This window comes from Formica exsecta, unplaced genomic scaffold (assembly GCF_003651465.1).
Source record: "Formica exsecta isolate Colony F162 unplaced genomic scaffold, ASM365146v1 scaffold191, whole genome shotgun sequence".
Lineage (NCBI taxonomy): Eukaryota > Metazoa > Arthropoda > Insecta > Hymenoptera > Formicidae > Formica > Formica exsecta.
Window position 1 is genome coordinate 3,086,137 of NW_021849211.1, and position 25,791 is coordinate 3,111,927.

The window sequence follows — 25,791 nt, forward strand, 5'->3', positions numbered from 1 at the left end:
TCAATTTACGAATTAAAGAGATTAAAGATTAGAATTTAATTAATCAGAATAAAAAGATCTAAAATTTTTTTGCCACGATTAATCAAATTTTAATCCTTAATCTTCAATTTTCAATGCATAGTCTTTGATACGGAACTTACGAGCAGTCTATATATCCCATATGCCATGCTATGTTTTCAATAGAGCGTCTATTTCCCTTCCTTGTCACGTGACCGATTTTAAATCGCGCGTATCCGTAAACTTGTACCCGCTGCATAGGAGTGAGGGAATTTGAAAGATCTGTGGTTATCACGCTACGTTATTGTCGAAAATGCCGCGAACGAAGTATGCACGAAATAAAACTAAAGCGGGAAGCGATTCTACGAAAGATTACGATATTCTCGTACAGACCTTCGATAGACACGTGCAGTTACGTATCGCCAAATTGGAGCGCGATGCACAATCGGACATCAAGAGCTTCGAAGCCTTCGTGGACGTTACAAGTTCTCGTCTACCAACAGCGATAAGTCAGATGACATTGGGCGAGATACTCGGTTACAAGAATCACAATGATAAGCAAGAGAGCCACAACGACGAGGTGAGCTCGTCGGTTAAGGATACACAACCATCCATAGTAGCTAAATCTAAACTAAAGACAGGATATAAAACTGCCAAACGTACCACCACTGCCACCGATGACGGATACGGGACCGAGAGAGGTACCAGTGTGGATAGCACATCTCGGGCTACTAAAATGGAAGCTCAGAAGCTAGAAGTACAGACAACAACGAGAAGGACACGTAGTTCTAGCAGAGCGAGCAGGACTCAACTCAGCGAGATCACTCAGAAGATGACGACAACTAAATCCAGAGGCAAGAAGATGGATATCTTTAAGACACCAGCACCGCTAAATCCCTTGAATAACATGTACGATGTGGTTACGCCAAAAATCAAGCCTAACACACCATTGAATGTATTGAGACGTCCACGTCAAGGAGAAATGGTTCTCAGCATGCAGGGCAGTCCATTACTAGTTTCTGCTATTGTCGAGGAAAAAACTGCTAATATTAATGTACCTTTGGGTGATGGCAATGTAATGTCCTTGTTGCCTCAAGCGGGATTGCGTATGTCGCATATTCCTCCATTGGATCCTGAAACGATGCAACAGTTGGAGACTCTCAAGAACCATATTGAGAAAGTTATCGCATTGAAGTAACAGTATATATGTCAACAGGTTATTATTTAATATATAACAATTATATAATAAAATAATTTTATACTTTTTCTTATTTAGTTATATAAAAAGAAAAATAATATATAAAATTTTCTTTTTCTTTTTCTTGTCTCAATATTTGTAACATCTTTTACATATCAAGAGCACTTCAAAAAATTATTATTTAATATTAATAATATTTTCTACAGGTGTAACGTTTCCTGACTGGGTAGAAATAATTCTTTTCATTATAGAAAAGATTTATTTAAATTTGAAATATTAAGACACCAGTGATGCTAAAGATCTCGAACAGTATATGACATTGTTATATCGAAGATCAAGCCTAATAAATCAAGTCTGTTGAATCTATTGAAATATCTTAATAAGAAGGAATGGTCCTCAGTATGTGGGTCGTAGTTTACAATCGGCCTCTGTTGTTAGAAAAAAATTGTATTACTTTTGTATAACGGCAATGTGATGTTTGTTGCAACAAGAAGAATTGTGCGTATTTCTCCATTGGATCTGGAAACAATGCAACAATTGGAAACTAAGAATCGCATTGAAAAAGTTATCATATTAAAGTAGCTATAATTGTCAGAAAATAAGTTATTGCGTAGTGTAATATAACAAGTATTTCCTAAGAAATATTTTCATACTTTTTTATATTCACTTGTATAAAAAGAAAAGTGTATCTATAAAAGTAATGAATCTCTCTCCTTCCCTCCCTCCCTCTCCTCCCTCCCCTTCTCTCTCTTGTTTCGATATGTTTAATAAATATTTTTTTGCATGAAAAGTGTCTCAAAAATTATTTAATACAACATACTAAAAATGTTATAGTATTTTTTACAGATATAGATTTTTTGCTAAAATAGAAATAACATTTTTTTTTTTAATGGGGTTGTAAAAAGATTTATTCGAAATATTTATTTAATAGAAAAATACTTTACAGAATATTGCATTTTAAACATTTATGATACTAATAGGAATGTCTAATAAATTGTGGCTTCACTATTAAAATTCATATTGTTTGACATATCCACTGATGAGATTGCTATAAAGACGGCCAGCTATATAGGCCAAATTTTCATGACCATCAATGGAGCCTCAGGAGTCTGAAGGTAATTGAACAGCGCTGACATTATCAACTGATAAGGCTCCATCGAAGATAATTACACGAGAGTTATCCTATAAATATTTCAACTTATCCAATTATTGTTTTATTATAAAAAATATATATATATCTTTTATGTAACTATTTCAAAAATAACAAACACGAATGTTTTATTCTAAAAAATCGCAATTTTATTACCGACAATACAAAGATCTATATATCTACAGTAGCACGTAGCAAACTTTTTTTTCTGCTCATGCTAATTCCTATAAGGCCCCGTCTTTAATAGTACCTGGTCGATGACATAGGATATCAATTAGCTGAGGTGCTTGATCCTTGATCCATTCTTCTTATCTCTATGTGATATCAGAATTCAGAACGGCCAAGTGGTGGCAGAAAAGACTGATTCAGAAGAACCTAGAAGAATCTGGAAAGATTTCGTATGCCTGCCATTGTTCGTGTCCGTGTTCAGTACCACTTAGGTTTTAACAAGCTCCAGTAGTTTTTACAAATATTTGCTAATTGTTATATTTCACTGCCTTTCTCACCTTCGACATGGACCGAAGAGATCGCGAACGAATAAATTGCTGCTGCGAGACAGTTGTATCCAGAATTGATATGAAAAAACTCTTGCCAAGATTGCTGCAAAACAAAGTCTACAACAGAGATGACACAAACATGCCTCGATGGATGGTGAGTTTATTTGTTTTATTGTACTGTTAGCTACATCGTCTGACGTACAAGAAGTTTACAATCGTTATCAATTTCTTTTCAGAGTAATTATATACGACATTTTTTTTTTTTTTATTAACTACTGGCTATGCTTTTTCTCTAGCTGCTGATTTTTTGACATGTTTTTAAACAAACAAGCTAATTGTTAGAAAAAAACAATAGCTTATCAACCACATGCTATTGAATGCTAAACATTTTTTCGATATTTTTCTCTTTTAATTTTTTTAAGATTTATGTAAGAATGGTACAAACATCTTTGTAATAAAACAATAATTTGGAAAACAGAAATTAATTTTAATTTTTTTACATTTAGCTAATTTTGTACACTAAATTATAAATTTACTTAAAAAGCGATGTTTGAGACATAATATTAAAGCTATTACTATTTTTTATTACGTTTTTTAATAATGCCAAGTACAATAATTTTTTTTAATTTTGTTTTTACAAAAAAGACATCAAAAGTGAATATATTTTTGTCAAAATCAAAAGTGAGTAGATTAAACTAAACAATTATTCTTTTTTTGTCTCTAAGATGATAAGATAAGCAGAATTCTAGAAAAATGAATTATATTCGTCATATATCTTTCATTTACACACTCTCTCCTTTAAGTAGATGATATAGAGAAGAAAGATAGAGAGACAGAAAGGAAAGGAAAACAATTTTAAGGTATTACGATGTAGTATTTATCTTTTATGCAAACCAAAGAGTGAGATTTTGGGAGTTTTAGTATGTGTTATTTATAGTATCATATATAGTGTGTTATTTATGATATCATTTTGTTGTATATGATATTCAATTATTCTTTTTTAATTTAAGTTATCTTTTCAGTCAGTTTTGTTATAGATACAAGTATTTCTAATAAATATAGATAAATACAAGCATACACATACAAACACATTATACATATAGCTATACATAAATTATTACGAACTTGCGTGATAATGTATGGAATAAATTATCAATGTCGCGCGAAAATTTGCAAAATGTAAATGATTAAAGAATAACTACAAACTAATTGATATTATAAATTATATATCATATATGTTGTATCATATATATCATTATGTAATGTCTCTGATTGCAGAAAAACCCTATGGCACCAGATATAGTCAAAGATATATATTTAACGATAAAAACACGAGGACCATATGCATTTAAAAGTTTAATTCTTAGTCTAAGACAGTCTGACCATGAAAATGTAGCAGATATATTAGAAGGAAAAACTAGCGCAAGTAATACAAGGTATATTTTATTACTATTCTATCACATTAATTTTTCTTTAATGTTGAATATTTTATAATATATATTAAAAAAAAGAAATAAAGAATTGTTTAACTGTATACATTAGAAAGATTTAAATTTTAGTATTTTCCTTTAATTTTATTCAATTTTGGATATTAATATAAATTATTTAGCTGAATTTAATTTTGATATTATTGATAGTAAGTAATGTAAGTATAGCATAATCATAGTTATTATAAACATGAACATTCTGATAATTTTAAGTGCACATAAATACATAATTTTTTTAATAAAATGCCAATTTTAAGTATGCTTTTAAATATATATTTAAATTCTCACTAGTTACTACAACTAGTACATTCATAAGATGAGATAATAGAACAAAATATTTTGTTTACAATATATTATTAGATAATTAAGTATATAGATAAAAGAACTTTTGTGGGTTCAATATTTAATGCTTACACGAAAATGTTGAGCTTGTGTATAATTTAATGGTTAAATTTTTGAAAATTATTTTCGTATTTTTCTTTTGTAAATTCTCTCATTATATTTACAATATTTTATTTCAGTTCTGATCAAGAAAACAATTCACTTGATAAACATTTGATCTGGTCTGATAAGCCTTTAACAATAAGGCTTCGTAAAGCAACACGATTTTTAGATCGTAATTATGATTCATGTGATATCATTGCGCGCTATCCCATGCGAAGTAAACCTCGTGGGTTGGTTTTGATAATTGCAAATATTTATTACTATTCACCAGAGGATAAACCAAGACTTTCGGCACAACATGACACAAATAATTTACAAACACTATTTGAAGAAATGGGCTTTAAAGTAGTTGTATATGAAAATTTAACTGGAAAGGTATATTATATAAACTTAGAAACAGAGAGAGAGAGAAAATTTTTAATACAATATATTTGTTTGGAAATTATTTTTATATTAAGTATATTATATTTGATATTAGATTAAACTAAGAATTATATGACACAATATGATATATATAATTACATTAATATATTAAATTATCTTTTTCCTTTTTATTAGGAAATAAAAGATGTAGTAATAAACTTTTCAAGAAGTAGTGATTTAAAAAATGTAGACTCGTGTTTTGTAATATTTACAAGTCACGGTACCGAAGACAAACATGCCGAGGACAAGGAAAATAATACAGAAATTCAAGGAACAGATTATTCTAGTGCAAGCGGCCAAACAAATTATGAAAAAGTTATGTGCACCGATATTTGCGATTATTTTACTGCAGAAGCTTGTCCACAACTTGCGGAAAAGCCAAAGATATTTATTTTCCAACTTTGCAGGTATATAGTATGATTATAACTATTATTTTTCTTATAGTCTTATGTGTGCATTTGCAGCCTATATCTCAGTACAAAAATATTTTTAAGAGTTGTGTCTTTCATGCAATTTTGTGTAGATTTTGTTTGTATTTACAGACCAAAACCTAAAAAAAGTACAATATTTTTTCTTCTGTACTTAATTATTATTTATTCTGTATTTATTTTTTCCATGTTTTTTAGAGGAAAAAGAAAACAGAAAGCTATAGCTCACTCTAGGACTGCCATAGATACCATTCCAATGGATGTCATTCCAAATACGAATAATTATGAACAGAGTCACATATCTAATATATCTCGCTTAACAACAAGAAATTATTCAGATATGCTCATAGTTCAATCTACTTTGCCTGGACATGTATCGTACCGAGATCAAATAACTGGTAGTTGGTTCATACATTACCTTTGTAGTACATTCATGAATTATGCTTGCACGACTCACATTCAAGATTTATTCACCATGGTAAATATTATGAGATACTACTAATAAAATATAAATTGAGTGATTCTCTTTCTCTGATAAAAATCTGCAATTAATGCAATTTATAGGTTGATGCAGAATTGAAAATGGTCAGAACGGGAAACGACGAGTGTCAGACACCATCTATACAATTATTGGGATTTAGTAAACATTGTTATCTCAATCCTGGCCTTTTTGAATCGTGACAATGAATAAAAAGAGACTAACACTTTTATCACACAAGCAATATTTAAATTATGCAATATCTTCGTACTTGTTGATTGCAAGTATTTTAATGTATTTATAATTTTCGGTGCTATTATAGAACATTTTTATATTGTAAATAATTACAAATTTTAGTATATAAAGTTTTATATGAGCTTTTTATGATAAAAGTGAATCGTATCTTTTAACCGTTTTTTTTTTATTCTTTTACATGTATTATTATATTATATATGAGATTAAGAAATATAATATGAACATGTATTTTTCTCTCTTCTCATTTACTTATTTTCTGTTGTTTTACTTTATTTTATTTACTACTATCCATAATTCTTTATATTGTATTCATCCTTCTCCTTCCGCTCTTTTTTTATTTATTATTAACTCTTCATCTATTTCTGTCTGTGTAAGCTCTATGTCAAATATGATAGTTAATCAACGATCTTTAATTGCAAGTACTGTATTTACTTCAATTTTAATTTAATATATGTTCAGTGTATATCTTCTATCAACATATATACTCTTTCTGTTTCTGAATATATATAAAACATTTTTTGCTCGTATAGAATGCTTGGTAGAAAAAAAGGATATGTATCTCACAAGTTTAAAGAGATTTATTTCGAGCATCAACTAATGCTATATTCCATGTAATCTCGTGTTTTTATCTTATATTTAAGATTTATCGCGCGACAATGCATTAACATTTACAGAAAAAAAGATACTGTTTAAATATCATATTATTTAAAATAGCTCGTGATTTATGCGTTTCAATCTTCTTATAAATATAAATTACAAAAAATGATTCACTTCACTATACTAAATTTAATCTTACCACCTGTTTACTGTTTTCATAAATGCCTTGATTATATAATTGATAAAATTACATGCAAGTTTGCTATACCAACTTTGTAACGAAAATTATGCAGAAGTATTATGCTTAATATATAATATGCTCGATATGAAATTTCAAATTATCGAAAAAATTTAAGGAGAATAAAGTATGATTTGAAAGATTTCTATTGAAAAAGATCACCGAAAAAATTTTGATCAAATTTTAACTTCTAAAATCTGAGATATTTTTTTTTATGCATTAATAATAAAAGAAAGAAAAGTCAGTTATATATTAACTTAAAAATATACAAATAAGTTAAGTATATTTTATACAATACAATTTTGAAAAGTTTAAGTATAGCTATCGGTTTTATTTATATAGTTCTATAATCGATAGAACGAATGGTGGACTAATGTCAAGGCAGTTGAATTATGTCGATGAAGATGAGTTTTATTTTATATTATTATATTTTGCGGATTTTTTTACGTTCATATTGAATTATTCTGTACGTAGGTACAGCGCGTTTACGAGCATGCCTAGTACAGGGACTGCGCGTTGGAGGAACGTGGCCGTTTGATCTTTTCAAGGTTCTTGATCACAAGATCGTGTAACGAACAGTAGCGATTGCGAACCTCGCACATAACGAGCCATAAACTCACATACTCCTTTTCATCTAGTTCTTGAATCGCTCTTCTATAATCGATGATGTGTGGATATTTCGCGACTTTACTAACGATCTTTCCTCTAGAGATGAAATACCTGTAGAAATAAGAGATAAAATATGATTCTTTTCTCTTGTTAAAGTAACTAGAAGTAATCTAAGAATATCGAATGCATCATATATATATATAATTTACTAATTATTTTTACCTAGAAATTTGATCGAAAAAAGCGGCTGCTTCGCTCTCAACTGATTGAATCTCAGATAATGTATCTTCTTGTATTGATACACCAAAGTTATTTCCATCCTCAATTTTTGGAATCAGGAAAGAAATCCACATTTTTAGCTAGAAAATTAAGACCAATGATGTACCAATGATGATTTGAAAAATACATTTAACATTACAATAAGCGAGAAATGTTTAATAGATTATGATGATAAAAAAAATTTTTTTTAATGGATCACAACAGACATATATTTTTCAAAATTGTCCCAATTTTGTTTAAAATTTATTGTGAAAAGATTATCTCCTTTGCAGAGATTAATTATTAAAAAAAAAAGAAAGAAAAAACCACATTTTGCTTATATTAAAGTATTTAAAAAAGATAATAAAAATCTTAGCACATGTGCATTTAACACTTACTAAATTAGAATCCTCCAAAAGCTGTCTAATGTATGGTTTAACTATGTAAATTAGATCACATAGTTTTTTGTTGCACGGTACTGGACCGTTTGGTAGTACCATAACTTTGGTTCCGCTGGTTTCTTCTGCATTATTGTCCAACTTAAGCTTTTTTGTAGCAGGGGCATCTTCGGAATGATTAAGAACTATAGGGTCTGGAATGGGAACGTTTAATTCTTGATGTACATCTGACAACTTCCGATTACAGAATCCAGGCGTCTCCAGCAATTCATTTAATTTAACTATTTTCTCAGGGAACCCTTTTATCAACAATTCCTCCGCCTAAATAACGCATTCATATAAACAATAAGTATATATCGATAATTTATCAACCTACAATTTTGATAAATATATCATCAAGTAATGTTTGTTGCATGTATGTATGTGTGTGTGTAAAGAATTTTAAAAATTATAAACAGTTAAAAGAGAAAGAGAGAGTACAAATTACCTTAGTCTTAAGAGAATCCTTGTATTCTTGAACCTGTAAGATAAACTCAAATAATACATCACTTTGATAAGATTATTGTACATAAGTAAGAAATAATTTAAAGTCATAGAGTAGTGTATATATCAATACAATATTTCTCAAAATGATATTTTTGTGACTCTTATAAAAACTTGGTAATTTGGTTGATATGTTATTGAAATAGAATAAAAAATATTTTTATTATCTCAGTAGCTGTATAATTTATTTACAATACTATAGTAATGATCAATTTTATTTCTTTAAAAATTACATACTTGTAAAATTTGAAGAAATGATACAAAGATTTGAGAAATTATTACAAATTGCATCAATTATAAATATGTCTAGCATGATCAGGATATATTATCTTTAATAATAAGTTAAAGATATTAACAAATAAAAATAAGTAATATAAAAATATAGCAAAAGCAAATAAATAATATGAAAGTATATTAGTATCTCCATAAAGCATCACTGATGGTATTATAACATGAAAACCATGTTCATTATAGCCATAGCTACCTCATTTTCAGTATAACCATCCAATAAGGCATTACTTGGCTCATTATTTGAATTACTAGCAAATGTAGAAAACATTTATACAAAATAATTGATTAGAAGTAATAAAATGACGTACATAAAAGTCACTTTAAGCAACTTTAGAAACTTTTAAGCAAGAATTTAGAGTTCTGTAAAGTTTAACTTGTACTTTTATGACAGAGTACAATTTTAACAGGTTATAACAGATTACACTCAATTGTTTAGATTACATCATGGGAAAAAATTTGAAAATATATAGTGATAATTTGTATGGTATTGTATTATTAAAAAAGAAACGTAAAAATAATTTGTTCTTCTCGAAAAAAATTTAGCTCTTTCTATATCTATACACAAATTCATTATGCTCATCTCTAAAAAATTTATTATTATGACAAGCTATTACAATGATCATTATATAATTCACAGTCGTTTCATCGTCTTCACATTTTCCAAAAAATTACAGGTAAACTGTTATTGTCAATAATTGCTACAAAATAGAAAAAATCAAGTTTCATTGCCATTCATTATTTTTACAAGCTACAACCTGCCAATTTTGACAAATTATCGTTGTGTCATATGATGTTACATAAAAAAAAAAATAAATAATTGCGACGAATATTTATCTACAATGACAATCCACGCAAAAATTTAAGAAAAGATTATCAATGTACTATAATCAAGACGAAAATAATATTAATATCAATCCTTATTACGTGATGTTTGAAAAAGAGAATTTATTCAACACATATAAATTCATGAAAAGCAACCTTCATCATTATAAATTGTTTTCACATCCGTGTTATCTGCCAAATGACTGTCAGCCTGTTATCGAGATATATAGACTTTATTTCGCGCGAATAAAAGAGATGCTATGCGGAACACGTTCTTGAAAGAGGTTAAAGCTGTTTCCACCAATAAACTTTTTTTTTTCTCGCGATACTCGATATTTTCACGACACGTAAATCCACGCGATGGAGCTCCTCTCTATCCGTTCCTCCTGAACGAATCGCGGGGAATCGTTGAAATCGGCGATGAAATCGGAACGACTCGATGGACGAAGAGACGCAGCAACACAAACATGACCGCTCGCGCGAACAGCGGACGGTTAACCTAACCGGTTGTCGTGTCTCGAAGCAGCTCGTTTCTCATCATCCTGAGCACTGACAGGGGGGTACGCGAAGACCGGACCGAGGGGGTATTTTACCTTTTCCACTGTAGCATCCTCCATTATATAAGTTCCGTAAGAAAAAAGCTTCCGCTGTAAACCCCCGTAACTACTGTGTATATGTGTCCCTTTGTTGAAAAACGTGCAACTCAAACAGGAAGTTCGCGGCTACCACCGTGTACCACCACCGTTGTCAAGCGAGGGTCTCGATGACACTTGGCGAAACCTGTCGAGCTTTTTTTTTACCTTTAATACCTTCTGCATTTAAAATCGCAGGGGATGGGTATTTACGTTTCTCGGAGGGGGAGGGAGGTAAAAGATAAATATGATTGACAGATAGACATCTGGTATCGAGTCGCAGATGCATGCGCATGATCGCGGACCCACGATCGATCTTTCAAATGTGAATCACGCGATGGGAAATATATCGATTGAAAAAAGAAAAATGATTCAGCAACCCTGATAAAATAATAATTCTGCAATAAAAATACTATATAGATTAAGCTTTGATATTATAAGTTCATATTTCGCGTACATATTTGATAGTGAGAGTAAAAAAAAAAACATTATCGATGACAAATTATACATATATATATGTGTCTAATAATGTCGGATGAAATTCGCAGCCTCTCATGATTCTGGAATTTCGCTGACGTCATTTTTATTCTCGTTCTTTCTTGCTTTTTCTCTGATTATATATATACATATATATCCTATATTTAGGAAAGACAATAATAAAAATTGTTGTACGGCTTTGTTTATAGGTTTACTCTTTTATATGCATTTTTTTATATATTCAAGTTTTATTTTCAAACACAGAAAGTTTTAAAGGCAAGCAAAACGAACAAGCAGAGCTCTTGAACAATTCTTTTCTTTGTATAGAGCATATTGATTATAATTGTCATTGAGAATGTACAGAGAATCATTTTTCTTTACTTATGCTGAGATAACTTTTTTATTTTAATGTTTTACATGTTTGATGATTCAAATACAATAGACGAGATAGAAATTTGAAGATTCTAATGCTAGAAATTTTGCAAATACTAATATTTGTATTTCAAACAGATAATAAATCGCAGAATTTTTTTAAAAAGATTTAAAATTAAAATACTTGAATGATGCTTGAAGTAGCCAATGTTTTTGAAAAGATTCAAATATTTGAAAAAATTAAACTTCCATAAATTCTAAACCAGCGATTTGATGATCTTAAATAGCTTATGTTCAACTTTAAACATTTAGAGATTTGCACATACGCTGTTTTATCCTAAATTACAATACAAAAATTTAAATTAGAAAATTCTAAAGTATTTGATATATCTCTATTTTTAGATTCTTTAATTATTCTTATATATTGACTCTTCTTATGAAACACATAATTGATCATTTATGTCGAGGGCAAGTGAATAAATATAAGGAATAACTTTTTTACCTTGTTATATTTTTGTAATTTTTCGATATTATATGACATTTTTCTTCACTCTTTCTTGAAGAGTATTTACAAAAAATAATTTCAAAAAAACACGAGATTAAGAGAGAGTATGTTGATTAGAGATCTCAAGCAAGTTAATTTTATATATGTATAATTCCATATTTATCTCATTTTTTAAATAAAATTTCTACTATTAATAAAAGCGATTCTATATAAACGTATTGTAAATGAGCACTTTTTGTCGCGACACTTGTGTGTCATCCATGTTAATTACGAGAAAAATACAGTTAATCGATAATATTTAATGAGAGTAACTAATTATTAATGGTTATAATAATTGCGATAAATTTTTTCTTGTATAAATACATATTAAATAGGGCTAGGTGAGTTTCTTGGCTTTCTGGTAAAGTGTATCGACGACTTTTCCCATGCTGTGTATTGTGTCTAATGCGATTTCGTAAGTTTTGTCGCGTGGTGTATCCTCGAATACAATTAAAACACCTTCTCCTTGATCAAGAACTCCTCGCAGTTTCTTGTCCAGAATCATCTGCGATAATTTCTTTTCTACTTGCGCTAATGGCAAAGATATGCACGAGGCAATATGACCCACCTATGAATAAAAAATTAATATAAAAAATAAAAAATTATTTTGTTTTATATATACTCTATTGCTAATATAGAAAATTTAATTCACCAAATAATTTATAGTCAAAAAGAAATGTATAAGACTCCTTGTATATTCTTTAGAAAGTGTTTCTATGCATGAAAATATCATGTATATCCATATAAATACCTGGACTCGTGAATAAGGTTCGACTAAACGGCACAAATTTTGTTCCAGCATAGCATCATAGAGAGAACCGAGATGTGCACGTACAATCACATCGTCTTCCAATTCTTGCCGGTATTGCTTAACCGCCTTCTGAAAATCCGCTAATGATCGTCGGTGGCTAGCATCAGCTACCGCACGCATTGCATCTAGATCTAATCCCGCGTATTTCACCGCCAGTTTGCCGGACATGATAGTTTGAACGTCTTCCGGTGTGCGCAACATGATTTTAGACAGTAGCATGTACTTGAGCGTAATCAGTGCCTTGGGGCTTTCAACGCTATCATATCTAAATGTAGAAAACAGAGATAACACTGTTATAAAATATAAGTGAATAATTGCAGTGATATTAAGATATTGATTACGGTTACCCTTCAAAGGCTTCATAAAAATAAGAGTAAGCAGTCTTGAAGTCTCGTTCGTCTGCAGCATGCAGTATTCCCGATTGTAGATCTAGAGCTGCTTGCATTTTAGGTGGACAGTAAATCGCATTGGCAGTTGTCCTGGCGCTGGTGAGCGCCGCTCTCGCTTTCGCTAAATTGCTCAATGCATGATATGTCTTGCTCTCTAACAATTGAACCTCTACTAGTAGTTGTTTGTCGTCCAGTTTTTTGAGTTCCTTGAGGAGAGCAGACCCCAATTGCAATGCTTCGCTGAACATGCCCGTATCGAAGTAAAGAGCTATTAAACGGGCTTCTAACGATTGCCTTAAAAACGTTCTGCGTTCTTCCTTTGCCCATTCTATGCATTCTTTACACAATTGCACCTAAATATACAACGCATATAAGTACACATTTCATTCTTTTTTTTTTTTTGTACAAGTATTAATATAATTTTCAAAAGTAGAAAGACTTGAATTAGAGAGCTCAAGCTAGACTTATAAATATATATACAGGGTTTCAAAGGTGAACGATCGAATATATAAGTGGTTGTAAATTCTCAACAAGCGTGCATAATTTTGTATAGTATCACTGTTAGCAAACTAAAAATATTTGTTTAAATCTAGTACCACGAATATCTCGACAAGCATGATTTGACGTTTTCCACCAGCCGGTGAAAAAAAGCATAACCTAATCCATTCTCTGGCACGTCCAACTCAACGTCTTTCCTTATGGATTACACGAGAAGAAATCGTCCCATTACCTCGATACCTATACCAGCTTCCAGATCCAGGAAGAAGTCCACCAAGGAGCGCACGAGCTTGGCAGCCTTCGCTTTACTAATAAGACTAAGGAACGGCCTGGTGGCTTTGATCAGCTCGGCCAGCTCCTTCGCCTTACCCTCCTTCTTGTAGAGCTCGCCCAGATGAAGAATACCCTGCTCCTTGACGCAGATGTTGTCCTCGTCATCTTCGGCGCCGATACTCGGGTCGGAGACGATCTCGTTGAGCAGCGAGATACCCTCGCTTCGGTTTGTCATCGAAACAGCCTGAGCCCGCTCGAACAACATCGCACCGGCCATCTCGGGGATGATTGGTGGCAGTCTTCTTCTTCCTCTTCTTCTTCTTCTTCTTCCCTTTATGGCTGGTTAGGCTTTCTATACAAAATTTGCACGCTGTTGGTGTTTATATGAATTGTAATCGACCACCAGCTAACAATGCAAGAACTAGTGTGTAGAAATGGTTCTCCAGACGAGGATGAGTTGCAAAAATTATATCCAAAATGGATCTCGCGCGAGAACGCGCCCAAACACGTCCGATTCCGTCCCTAGTCGGCAACGGACATGATTGGTGGCAGTGATGCTGCATGATCGTGAGACAGACATCCCACGCGCAGAACCTTTTGCGCATGCGTGAATGACGTCACTGCTCCACGTGACCGATCTCGGCAGACTCGTGCTTAGATGCAATACAGGACAATTTTTAGAGCTTATATAAATTTTTTATTGTTTTTATTATTATTTATGCTAAAATGATATATTAAATATCTGTTATATCTCTTTAAGAATAAACAAGATAGATTTAAAAACCGAATTCTATATTATTTCTCTTACATTATCTATTCCTTTCCCATAAAAGACAACAAAGTTTTATTTTTTTATTACAAATGCAAATTAAAGATAAATTGAGAGTGCGCTAACGATAAGATTATTACAGATTACTCAGTTTATATATAAAAGTAATATGGACATAGCAATCGTAAAGATTGAGTATATTCCAATATGCATAGATACTTTATTATTGTAATAATAATTAATCACAATTAACTTACAGAAACGCACGCGCATACATACATACAATGTATATGAATGAAATCATATACATCATATCATATTATCGATGTTTTCATCAACAACATACATTCTTTGTGAAACGCACATAAAAATTTTTTTTATTCATTTATAAATTATACAAAACATTATCTTATACTTTTCTTCCGTAAATTATTTACAAATGCATCAATCTACTTGACTTTCAGCATGCATTAACGAAAATGAAGCATTTTTCAATATCATTACTTGTAAATTGCAAAGTGTTTCTTCCAATCTGAAAGATATAAATGAATACATAATATATAATTTTTCACATACATATATATATATAGGATTAATTTAAAATAAATCTAGAAAAAATAAAAACAGCTGTTACAATTACACACATACATACTTTTTCTGAAGATTTTCTATTTCATTATACGTTTCAACAAAATTCTTTAATCCATCATTAACAGTGCAATACACTTCGCCTTTCGATCCAATTAAATTTATGATGCTTTTTAAGGTATTCGAACATTTCGTTAATATTTCTCGAGTCCTTTCCCACTCGTCTTGTGTTTTAGGAAGTATTATACCGTTACACCGCAATACATCCATAGGTTCTAGAAGAAATTGCAGCTTGGATAGCATATCTTTCGCAATCTTAAATGTTTCATGTTCTGTAAAAATATAAACATAATATATTTTATATATATTTTAATATATAATCTCATATGAATAAAATTTAATATAATTTTAAACATTTTAAATCTTACTGGTACACTCTGTTACTGCAGCTAATTGCGCATCTACCTCTTTTTGTGCTAAGCTTAAGTTTATTATATCACGTTCTCTTGATTTGATTTTCATCAATTTTTTTGTATCTTGGTCAATCTCCTGTGCTATAGTAGCTAATTGCGTAATCATCAAATGCTTTTTCTCTTCAGTCTTTTTCTTTATTATGAGATCCATCATCATAGCTTGTAAATATTCGTCGTAAAGAAGTCCAAGTTCTACCTCTTTGCATTCAGTGTCTGCCTTCTTTTGTCTATATTCAGTGTCAAAGTTCTTTGACAAATGCGGTGGCATAATTGATTGCCTACTGTTTACCGTAATCTTCTTTTTCAACATTTCTATGAGAAGTAACAGTACATAATATTATGCTAATGCAGCAAAATAAAGCAGTTAACAAAAAATTTTACAAAATAAAATATTAATAAAACTCACTGTGTGTAATGTCACCTGGCATCATGGTTGCTCTATTACGAGAAGTGGTTACATTTTTTGAAATATTGGATAATGTGACATCTAATACAGGCTTTCCTGCAATCTCTGATACGTTTGGATCATGAATTCTGTAAAAAAAAGCACATATTATATGTACACAAATTAAAATGTAAACTTTACAATAAAGCAATAATTTTACCTTCGAATACGTCCTGATTTGGGAGTACCTTTTGGCTCTTTCTGCATTTTTCGCACCAAACTCACCAGACTTTAGATATTTTTATGCGTAGCAAAGTCGTTTGCCTAATGTTTAAAGTTTTTACACTTTATTTCTTTCTTTTCTTTCCCTCCAACAGCTTGAAATACATACATACATCAAACCCGAAGAATGCGTTCAAAAATCCACTCGGAATAGAGTAGCAAATATTCCTTTATTCTGATTGGTCAATCATACACTACTCCGACGAATAGGTTTTCGAACGCAATCATATACATAGTGCCAGAAATCGCAAGAGAAACTTTCAAGATTCTAAAAATTCTCTATTCGATAGCCAATCAGAACGTCTAATAGACTTGTATGATAAATGCAGATCTGTTCATTTTTCTCTTTATAAATTTAAATAATTTCTTGATTTTTAAAGTAATATATTTTGAGAATATTCTAAACAGCATTATCTATGAATCTTGTTAGTATAATATTCTCGTGTTAAAAGAATATATCTTATGAATCTGCTTAGAACATATTGTACTTAGAACGTTTTCATTTTTTGAAGTTCTATGCAGATTCATAGTTAAATTTTGTTTTTTTTCACTTTATTTTAGAATATTCAAGTATTCACTGAAAGATATTTATATTAAAGGATATTTGTTGAAAGAATATTTATAGAATAGATTCGTGCTATCTGAATATGTGTGTTTGTGCTGTTGTATATATTTCATTTTTTAAATATATACAATATATATTTTTAATTAATACTAATTAATAATTGATTCTATTTTATTATTACTTGAAATCTTATAATTGTTTTTTAATAATAATACCTAATAATAATAATCGTACAGATATGATAATTGTACAAATGTCAAAATAAAATAATAAAAAGCATTTCGAAATACAATATCGATAATCGTTGTAAATGCATTTGCTTGGGCGGTAAAGACGGACAACATATTCATCATGAAACTCTTTTTAATAGTCCGCGATATATAAAATTTAACAAATCGATAATTGTAATACGCATAAGTGCAGCAATTATGAATATGTACCGTCATATTGTATTCCGTATTCGATCGACAGTAATAATAGTATAATAGTTTGCAATCGTGATGATATTCGCTATGACTAAAAACATTTGAATAATTCTCTCGCCGCTTCTGATAATCAATTATATATTTTGATTTAAAAATTATCGAGTTTCCAACAGATTATCCAAGATTATGATTTTCAGGTTCTTATACATACACTGTTCTCGTGATGGTTTTATTATTTCGTCATATGGTAATGAGTTTCTTTCATGAATCATTTTTCCAACATATATATTATCATATTTTCCAAAGCCTGAATTATTTCACAACGTATCGGTTGTGTTTGGAATATATTTTATAATAAGAGATGAATATTAGCACAATATGTGCACTCTATCAATAAATAGTCTCAATTGTTTTTAAATAATCTTATTATTAATATTTGAAGTAAATCATTGAGAAGTGAAATTTCTCACGTTTATATTTTAGAAAAAAAACTGCTATATATATAATATATATTAAAACATAAAATACACTGCATATTAGGCAAAAAATTATTAATAAATTCCAACGAAAAACAACGATTTACGATTATTTCTTATATACATATACTTTTTTTCAAAATATTATTATACATCTAAAAAAACAGATATGACTAAAATAAGATGACAGATATGACTAATAATAAAGACACTATCTTGTATTATTTAATGACATTTTTCAATATATATAGAGTGTTAAAAAAAAAACCATTCAATATTTATATGGTAGATAGGACACTTGATAGAAAGCTCAACCGTTTCTGAGATATAAACATTTTTGTATATTAGCATCATGATTGACTTACTGGCTTCTATGTGTCGCATGCGATGTTTACCTCAGTGTTTATAAACCGCGTTCTGAATGTTCTCATTCAATTTCCATGATTAAATTTCCGTGACCGAATCCAGCGTGCTTGTCAAATAATTCGACAGAGATCTGGAATTTTCGAGAGAGTTCGCGAATAAATTTGAAAAATTTAGACAGATTATCTTCTTCTCACGTCGCATGCGACACGTAGAAGCCAGTAAGTCAATCATGATGCTAACATACAAAAATGTTTATATCTCAGAAACGCTTGAGATTTCGATCTATGTTTACTAAGGTTTTTTTACTCAGTATATGGTGTGATCTATGTCCTATCTACCATATAAATATTAGATGGTTTTTTTTTCTTTTAACACCCTGTATATCACTTTTCAATATAGCATTGTATTTTTATATTTTCAATATATAAACTCTCGAAATGAAAAATAAAGAAAAAGTGTGTAAAGAATAATATTCACATATTTCTGTTATAAATATGTAATAAATAATTATGCTTATAATTATGTTTGTACATGTTCTATGTAAAAAAGGACGTCATTCATTATCCGAACTGTTTAAATGTATAAAAAATTTTAATAAATTGATTATTTCAATAACTATAAGTGTTCTAATTGAAATTACGAAGATACGCTATCATAATCGATCGTTTGGTGAAGCTAGTTCAAACAGTCGGCAAATGATATGTAGTTCGGAATCGAAACGGTGTACGTAATGACCAAGAGCATTCGAACAGTTTTAGCACCGTTCTTGATAATCAGTTATGTGTCTGGTTTAAGAATTATCGAATTCCCTATAGGTCATCCAAGAGTATGGTTTAGTTTCTTATATATGCTGCTATTTTGGTCAATTTATTTTCTCTTCTTAAAATTTATAATAACATCTTACTTTAATGATACACATTATACTACTGAATATCATATATGTATTGGGCTAGACATTTTGGTGACATTACTGTCAATTGTTTTCGGAGTGTATCATGATAAGGTATGTGTGATAAAAAATTGTTAATTATTTTCATACTAATAATACGTAATTTTGATTGTGTATCTGAATATTTTTTTGATATCTGGAAGTAGCCGCAAAAATTTTAAGTAATATTTTTCCGTTTAGCAAAACAAATTAAAGATATACAATATGCCATATATATTACTAATGCAACACAAGTTATTGATATACAAATTTCTTTTCTAGAAATATTTAGTAATTTATTGCATATCGAATAAAAGAAAATATATGAAATTAACATTAACATTTTTTATTTTTTCTTTGAAAAACTACATTATTAATTATATAAGATCCGCCAAACACGTGGAATTAATTAAACGAAGCTTAATTATTTGTCCACCGCATTGCCTCTTTGTGACAGAAATTTAGAGATTGTTTGAGGAAGCTCGACATTATCGACAATACATTGTTTAATATCGGAACAACGACAGATAATTACAAGCTCCACAAAAAAACAATATATATCATCCTAGGATGGCTCCTAATGATTATATCAATGAGCTATGGAACGGCGTATTGGATAAAAAACGAATACAAATATAATACTTTAACAGCTATGTATGCTTTCATTATACGAAATTATTGCTCTTACATTAACATGATCAATGATATGATTATTGCAAGTATTTTTGGGTTGGTATATTTTTTTACATATACGAATTATAAGAAAATTATTTTATCTCTAACATAATTATGTGTACAAATTCATAAAACTATATTATAATGTATAAAAATATGTATAAGCTTTCTTTGAAATTTTTGAAGTTGTCAAAAAGATGTGACAATAAATTTACATGTATTTGTTACACCAATTAGTTTTCTTTTACATTTTTAGATACGTAGGATTAAAGTTTGATCAAGTTAACCAACATCTTTTGGATTTAACAAGAGATAACAAACGTAGAATAAAGCGAGCTTGGGAAAATTCCATGCATCAACATAGATTTTCACAAGCTTCGAGCAACGAGTGGATAATATGGATCATAATGTAAGAGAGTTAACGTAAATTCTATTAATCATAGTTATTTGAGTAATAAAATTTAATATTGCGTTTAGACATCTCCATTCGGAGTTACGTAAAATATCTCGTGAGATAGATACGATATTTGGAGCACAGATGACTGTCAAAGTGGGATGTAATTTTTTTTGGCTAGCGCTCGACTTGCGTGAATTTCTCGCTATAATACTCATCAACAATTATGTCACATCTAATAAAATACTATTCACTATTATGATGTTAATCTGGCTTTCTCAAAACGTTTTGAAACTTTTCTTCATTATTTACGCATGCGAAACAGTCACCACCAAGGTATTAGTTCTGTATTCAGGCCCCAAAAATATTATCAAATTTTACATGATTTTCCTGAATTAAAAGAATCATTCAAATTTTATTTTGCATATTCCGACTTCAGGCGAATGCAACAGGAAATTTAATAAATAAAATGTCATACTCTACTTATGATGTTGAAGCACGTGAAAATGTAAGTCTTAATATTAGCTTATTCAAGGCTATTAAAATAAACTATGATTTAAATTTGAGCAAAAATAAAACAATTATAAATATATACATCAAAAGTAATTTATTATATTAATATAGATATCACAGCTTCTATTGCAAATAACTCAATCGCCAGTAAAATTCTACGGAATTGGACTTTTCCAATATGACTACAAATTTCTTTATGGGGTATGTTATAAATGCTTACCACAAACGTAATAATTTAGCACACACAATTAAATATACAATAATTATTTAGAAAGAAAAATTAATATCTTTCAGTTTAGTTCATCAATTACGACCATTGTAGTTTTGTTAATACAGTCGTACATAAATAAGCAAACATTTTAAAAAAATGACGATTAATACATCGTGATAATACAATGTTGTATAAATAATTTCAAGGAGCGTTGATAAATAATATATAGATTGTAACATACAAAATAATCTCTAAAAAATATTTTTAACAAAACTGTATATATTCTGGAGCTAAAAATGTATTTTAACAATGTTGTAGAAAGATACTGTATGGTAAAAGATAAACTATATATATATATATTTTTTTTTCTAGCTCTTTCTTAATACAATTATTTTTATATAAATTCGCAAAAATCTATATATTTTATCAAGAAACTTTTATCACACTATCATGATAAGTATTTTATAAATATTTCTTGTATCCATGTTATTCTATTATTACGTTTTTAAACAATATTCTTTAAAATCGACTCTATGTCGCTATTTAATAATATTTTTAGACACATGTAATAGTGTATTATGTACAAATTCTCGAATTAAAAAATAAAAGCAGAAATGTGTGTCAGTAAGTAACATTAATATTTGTATCGTAAATGTAGAAGAAGGCGACATATTTCTATCATCATTTCTGTTTCGATTAGTCGGTAGAAACTAATAACAGCAGTAGATAGATTATTCTAATATCTATGAGTGCCTCGACTGAAATTACAAAGATCCATTATATCATTACTGTACGATATGCAACTACCATAAACATACATCTTGTGGACAAAGAAATGCAGTTCGCAATGGTGTGCGCAATGACAAACAACATACGAATTGTTTTAACACCGCTTCTGATAATCTGTTTTGTGTGCGGTTTAAGGACTATCGAATTTTCTACAAATCATTCAAGACCATGGTTCAGTTTCATGTATATGCTGCTATTATGGTCGGTTTACTATTTCCTCTTCAGTTATACAATGATATCTCACATTATTCACGATACCATATATCTTATTTGCCTTTACTTAGACTTTTCTGTGGTATTAATGTCAATTGCTTTTGGAATATATTACGATAAGGTAAGAAAATCTTATTGTTAGAACACAGGCACTTAACGATTTCGATTGTATTAAAAAATTATATAGCGCTTTAATATCTAAAATAGTATAATTACACTTTAAATTCTTATGTTATATATCTCACATAAAAGGTTATCATAAAAACATAAAATATGTTGTACATATTAATGAGCTATTAGTTATTAGGAAAATTTCTTTTCTTAACATATTTTACAACTTATTTGGAAAAACTGCGTAAAAGGTAACACACCTCCTTAGTTAGACATAAGAAAGCTAAAACGTTAGATATAAGAAAACTAAAATTTTCGGATAAGCATTATTTCTCCACTGCGCATTGCTTCTTTTTACGTTAGAAATTTAAAAATTGTCTGAAGAAACTCACTATTGTGGACGACACACTGGAAAAACTCGGAACGAGAACAGATTATCGTAAGCTGCATATAAGAATAGTATGGCTCGTCTTAGGATGGTCTGTGACAGTCACGTTATTGACTTGTCTAGAGGCTATATGCTTCGAAAATCAGTATAATTCTATCAATACAGCTATTTATATGAGTTTTATGCTAAATTACTGCAGCCATATTAATTTTATCAACAACCTAATTTTTATTAATATCCTCAGGTTAGTACATTTCTCTCTTTCTTTTTTTAGGTTTAAAAAAATTATTCTATAACAAATTCAAAAAAGTTTCTTAATTAATAAAAATATACTATTATACATATAAGTATAAGGATATTAATCTCACTTTAAATCTATTAATAATTTTAATATAATATATGTGCTTATACTTTTGTTAATAATAGTTTAAATATCTAATATACAAACATAGTCTCTTTTGTATTTAGATATGTAGGATTAAAGTTTGATCAAGTTAACCAACATCTTCTGGATTTGGCAAAAGATAACAAACGCGAAATAAAGCAAGCTTGGGAAAATCCCGTGTCGCTTTCATACAAATATAAATTTCCAAAGACTAGAAATAGCGAAAGGATGATATGGATTATAATGTAAGAGAATTTATTTAAATTCTATTAATATCGCGGTTATAACCTCGTACAAATTTAATATTAAAATTTAATATTACGTTTATACAGACAGCTTCATTTAGAGTTACGTAAAATATGTCGTGAGATAGACTTGATTTTCGGAATGGGGATAACAATGTCTACGGGATGTTACTGTTGTTGGTTAGCGCAATGTCTTAATGAAACTTTTTACACGATACTCAACAATTTTATGAATGACAGAATACAGTATCTGATCTTATTGTTAAATTTAGTCTGGTTTTTAATTTTCTTCTTCAAACTTCTCCTCATTAATGTTATATGTGAAAGCGTCAGCGTCAAGGTATTAATACAAGTGTGTTCGAATTTAAAATGTATTATGTAGAATTTTAATTTTAACACATATTTAAATGTCATATAATATTTTAAATTTTATGTGACTAGATTATAAAATAAATTTTAATTTTATTTTTATATGCGATTTTAGGCAAATACAACAGGAGATTTAATAAATAGAATATCGTATTCCATTTGTGAGATTGAAATACATGAAAATGTAAATCTTAAAATATATGTTTACTAAATATTACAAACAAAAAACCGGTATATTAAATAATCCAATATATTAATATAGATTTCGCAGTTTCTATTGCAAATGGCTCAAGCGCCTGTTAAATTCTACGGGATTGGTCTCTTTCAATTTGGCTATAGATTTCTATACGGGGTAATATGATCATATACATATTTATTATTTTACATACTTATTTACAATAAATGTATAAAATATAAGATTGTTTTATTCTAGTTCTCCAAATATATTGCGACTGTTTTAGTATTATTAGCACAAAATTATACAAATAAGTAGAAGCATTTTCAAAAAGTCATGCCTATATACATATATTATAACGAGTGAAAAACTTTTAAAGAAATGTGGACAAATTGTCCAAATCATAACATGATTTGTTCAATTCTATATTAGTGTCGCAAAATAATATTTATCATTTTTGCAGGAATTGCTTTAAATTCAAAGAAATTAGTTCTTGTACTCTCTATTCTTATGTCTCTATATTACTGTTACCTCTGTAACTTCTTCTGTTCTTCTCTATAAAACACTTATTTCTTGCATAAAAATGATTTTATAGAATTTTATCAAAAAATATTATTTTTGTTATCGTATTAAAAAGAACATGTCAAGATTGCTATTCTTGTCTTTTTCTCTCTCTCTCTTTCTTATATATATATATACTTTATATTATTATTATATATTGTCAGTTAATATCAATTAAAGTCGACATTATTATATCTGTTATTTGATGGTGCTTTTAATCACGCGTAATGGCATCATATAACCGTGTAAATAAAAAAAAATAAAGAATAAAAATGCCAGAAACAACATCAATGTTTGCATTATAAATACACATATTTGCTTCGTGTCACTCAATATATTCAACCAGCCTCTTTTCGATAATTCATGGTTTGTAAAATTCAATAAATTTATTATTTCATTATGTAATTTTAGTTACAATATTGATCCATAATGAAATAATCTGCTACTATTACGTTTTAGTACACTTGTTGGCAAAGCAATTGCAGTTCGGAGTCGCATACCTACATTATGAGCATTCGAAAAGTTTTGTCGCCATTGTTAATGATCAGTTATGTGTGCGGTTTAAGAGTGATCGAGTTTCCCACAGGTGTACCGAGACAATGGTTCGGTCTTCTGTATATGCTGTTATTGTGGTCATTATATAATTTTGTCTATATATATAGAGTAATACCTTGTACAATTAATTACTCCATTCTATACCATATTTGGTTTGGAGTAAATATGTTTATAATATTATTGTCAATTATCGTTGGGATATACTATAGCAAGGTAGGAGACTTAACGTAGAAAAATATTCTTGAATGTTTGATTATCATTGTAAAATGGAATAGGTAGGAGACTTAACGTAGAAAAATATTCTTGTATGTTTGAATATCATTGTAAAATGGAATACAACTTATAATTTTTTTTTTATATTTATATAACAAAAAAACTGTCAAAAAAATATAAAAGTTTTAGCATAAATTCTAAATTATTAACAAATGTTAATTTTTTTGCATGTCTGATAACATGTTTGATATAAAGTCAATTATTCTTTAAAATATAATAAATAAAAAAAATAAATATAAGATGTGATGAATGTAAAAATATAATATATATTTATATTTTTTTTTCACAAAATGATAAAGCTATTAGAGGCATTAAAATTATCAATATTTTGACATAATTCGATATTACAAATACAATTTATTAATCTATTGTCTTCTTATAACAGGAATTTAGAAATTGTATAAAAAGCCTCACTATTGTGGATGATACATTGGAAAAATTGGGAACAATAACAGATTGCAAATTGCATAAAAGAACAATATGGCTCATTTTAGGATGGTTTATGATAGCCATATTAATAATTTGTTGCGAAATTCCACATTTGAGAAGCCAAAATCAAGACATTGCG

The 25,791-nt window shown here is 29.3% G+C and overlaps 5 protein-coding genes and 1 long non-coding RNA gene across 12 annotated transcripts; 2 read left to right on the forward strand and 4 right to left on the reverse strand.

Moving 5' to 3' along the window:
* Nucleotides 1-222: 222 nt before the first annotated feature.
* LOC115233828 (borealin-like) lies at nucleotides 223-1,906 on the forward strand. Its single transcript, XM_029804432.1, has 2 exons — nucleotides 223-1,213; nucleotides 1,402-1,906. Exon 1 carries the CDS (start codon nucleotides 311-313, stop codon nucleotides 1,193-1,195), a length of 885 nt encoding a protein of 294 aa, XP_029660292.1. The 5' UTR covers nucleotides 223-310; the 3' UTR covers nucleotides 1,196-1,213; nucleotides 1,402-1,906.
* Nucleotides 1,907-2,471: 565 nt separating this feature from the next.
* LOC115233808 lies at nucleotides 2,472-2,991 on the reverse strand. Its single transcript, XR_003883840.1, has 2 exons — nucleotides 2,852-2,991; nucleotides 2,472-2,730 (listed from the first exon to the last, which is right to left on the reverse strand). It is a non-coding gene; the product is annotated as an uncharacterized LOC115233808 (long non-coding RNA).
* LOC115233805 (caspase Dronc-like) lies at nucleotides 2,671-6,582 on the forward strand. 4 transcript variants are annotated; one of them, XM_029804397.1, is made up of 7 exons: nucleotides 2,671-2,996; nucleotides 3,568-3,702; nucleotides 4,121-4,278; nucleotides 4,851-5,148; nucleotides 5,332-5,603; nucleotides 5,823-6,102; nucleotides 6,189-6,582. In XM_029804397.1, exons 3-7 carry the CDS (start codon nucleotides 4,130-4,132, stop codon nucleotides 6,303-6,305), a joined length of 1,116 nt encoding a protein of 371 aa, XP_029660257.1. In that variant the 5' UTR covers nucleotides 2,671-2,996; nucleotides 3,568-3,702; nucleotides 4,121-4,129; the 3' UTR covers nucleotides 6,306-6,582. The 4 variants fall into 4 exon arrangements, with proteins under 4 accessions (XP_029660257.1, XP_029660259.1, XP_029660256.1 ...); XM_029804399.1 differs by having other exon boundaries at nucleotides 2,691-2,996; nucleotides 3,649-3,702; XM_029804398.1 differs by lacking the exon at nucleotides 2,671-2,996 and adding an exon at nucleotides 3,036-3,079.
* Nucleotides 6,583-6,921: 339 nt separating this feature from the next.
* On the reverse strand, nucleotides 6,922-10,943 carry LOC115233806 (proteasome activator complex subunit 3). 4 transcript variants are annotated; one of them, XM_029804401.1, is made up of 5 exons: nucleotides 10,707-10,943; nucleotides 8,945-8,977; nucleotides 8,458-8,778; nucleotides 8,024-8,160; nucleotides 6,922-7,912 (listed from the first exon to the last, which is right to left on the reverse strand). In XM_029804401.1, exons 1-5 carry the CDS (start codon nucleotides 10,728-10,730, stop codon nucleotides 7,690-7,692), a joined length of 738 nt encoding a protein of 245 aa, XP_029660261.1. In that variant the 5' UTR covers nucleotides 10,731-10,943; the 3' UTR covers nucleotides 6,922-7,689. The 4 variants fall into 4 exon arrangements, with proteins under 4 accessions (XP_029660261.1, XP_029660260.1, XP_029660263.1 ...); XM_029804400.1 differs by having other exon boundaries at nucleotides 8,942-8,977; nucleotides 10,707-10,858; XM_029804403.1 differs by lacking the exon at nucleotides 10,707-10,943 and adding an exon at nucleotides 10,270-10,668.
* Nucleotides 10,944-12,084: 1,141 nt separating this feature from the next.
* Nucleotides 12,085-14,637, reverse strand: LOC115233822 (26S proteasome non-ATPase regulatory subunit 11). Its single transcript, XM_029804423.1, has 4 exons — nucleotides 14,069-14,637; nucleotides 13,297-13,691; nucleotides 12,890-13,214; nucleotides 12,085-12,706 (listed from the first exon to the last, which is right to left on the reverse strand). The coding sequence occupies exons 1-4, from the start codon at nucleotides 14,384-14,386 to the stop codon at nucleotides 12,476-12,478; spliced, it is 1,269 nt and encodes a 422-aa protein (XP_029660283.1). The 5' UTR covers nucleotides 14,387-14,637; the 3' UTR covers nucleotides 12,085-12,475.
* A 267-nt stretch (nucleotides 14,638-14,904) lies between these two features.
* LOC115233823 lies at nucleotides 14,905-17,092 on the reverse strand. The gene is made up of 5 exons (XM_029804425.1): nucleotides 16,545-17,092; nucleotides 16,346-16,473; nucleotides 15,895-16,251; nucleotides 15,531-15,798; nucleotides 14,905-15,410 (listed from the first exon to the last, which is right to left on the reverse strand). The coding sequence occupies exons 1-5, from the start codon at nucleotides 16,589-16,591 to the stop codon at nucleotides 15,323-15,325; spliced, it is 888 nt and encodes a 295-aa protein (XP_029660285.1). The 5' UTR covers nucleotides 16,592-17,092; the 3' UTR covers nucleotides 14,905-15,322.
* Between the last annotated feature and the right edge of the window lie 8,699 nt (nucleotides 17,093-25,791).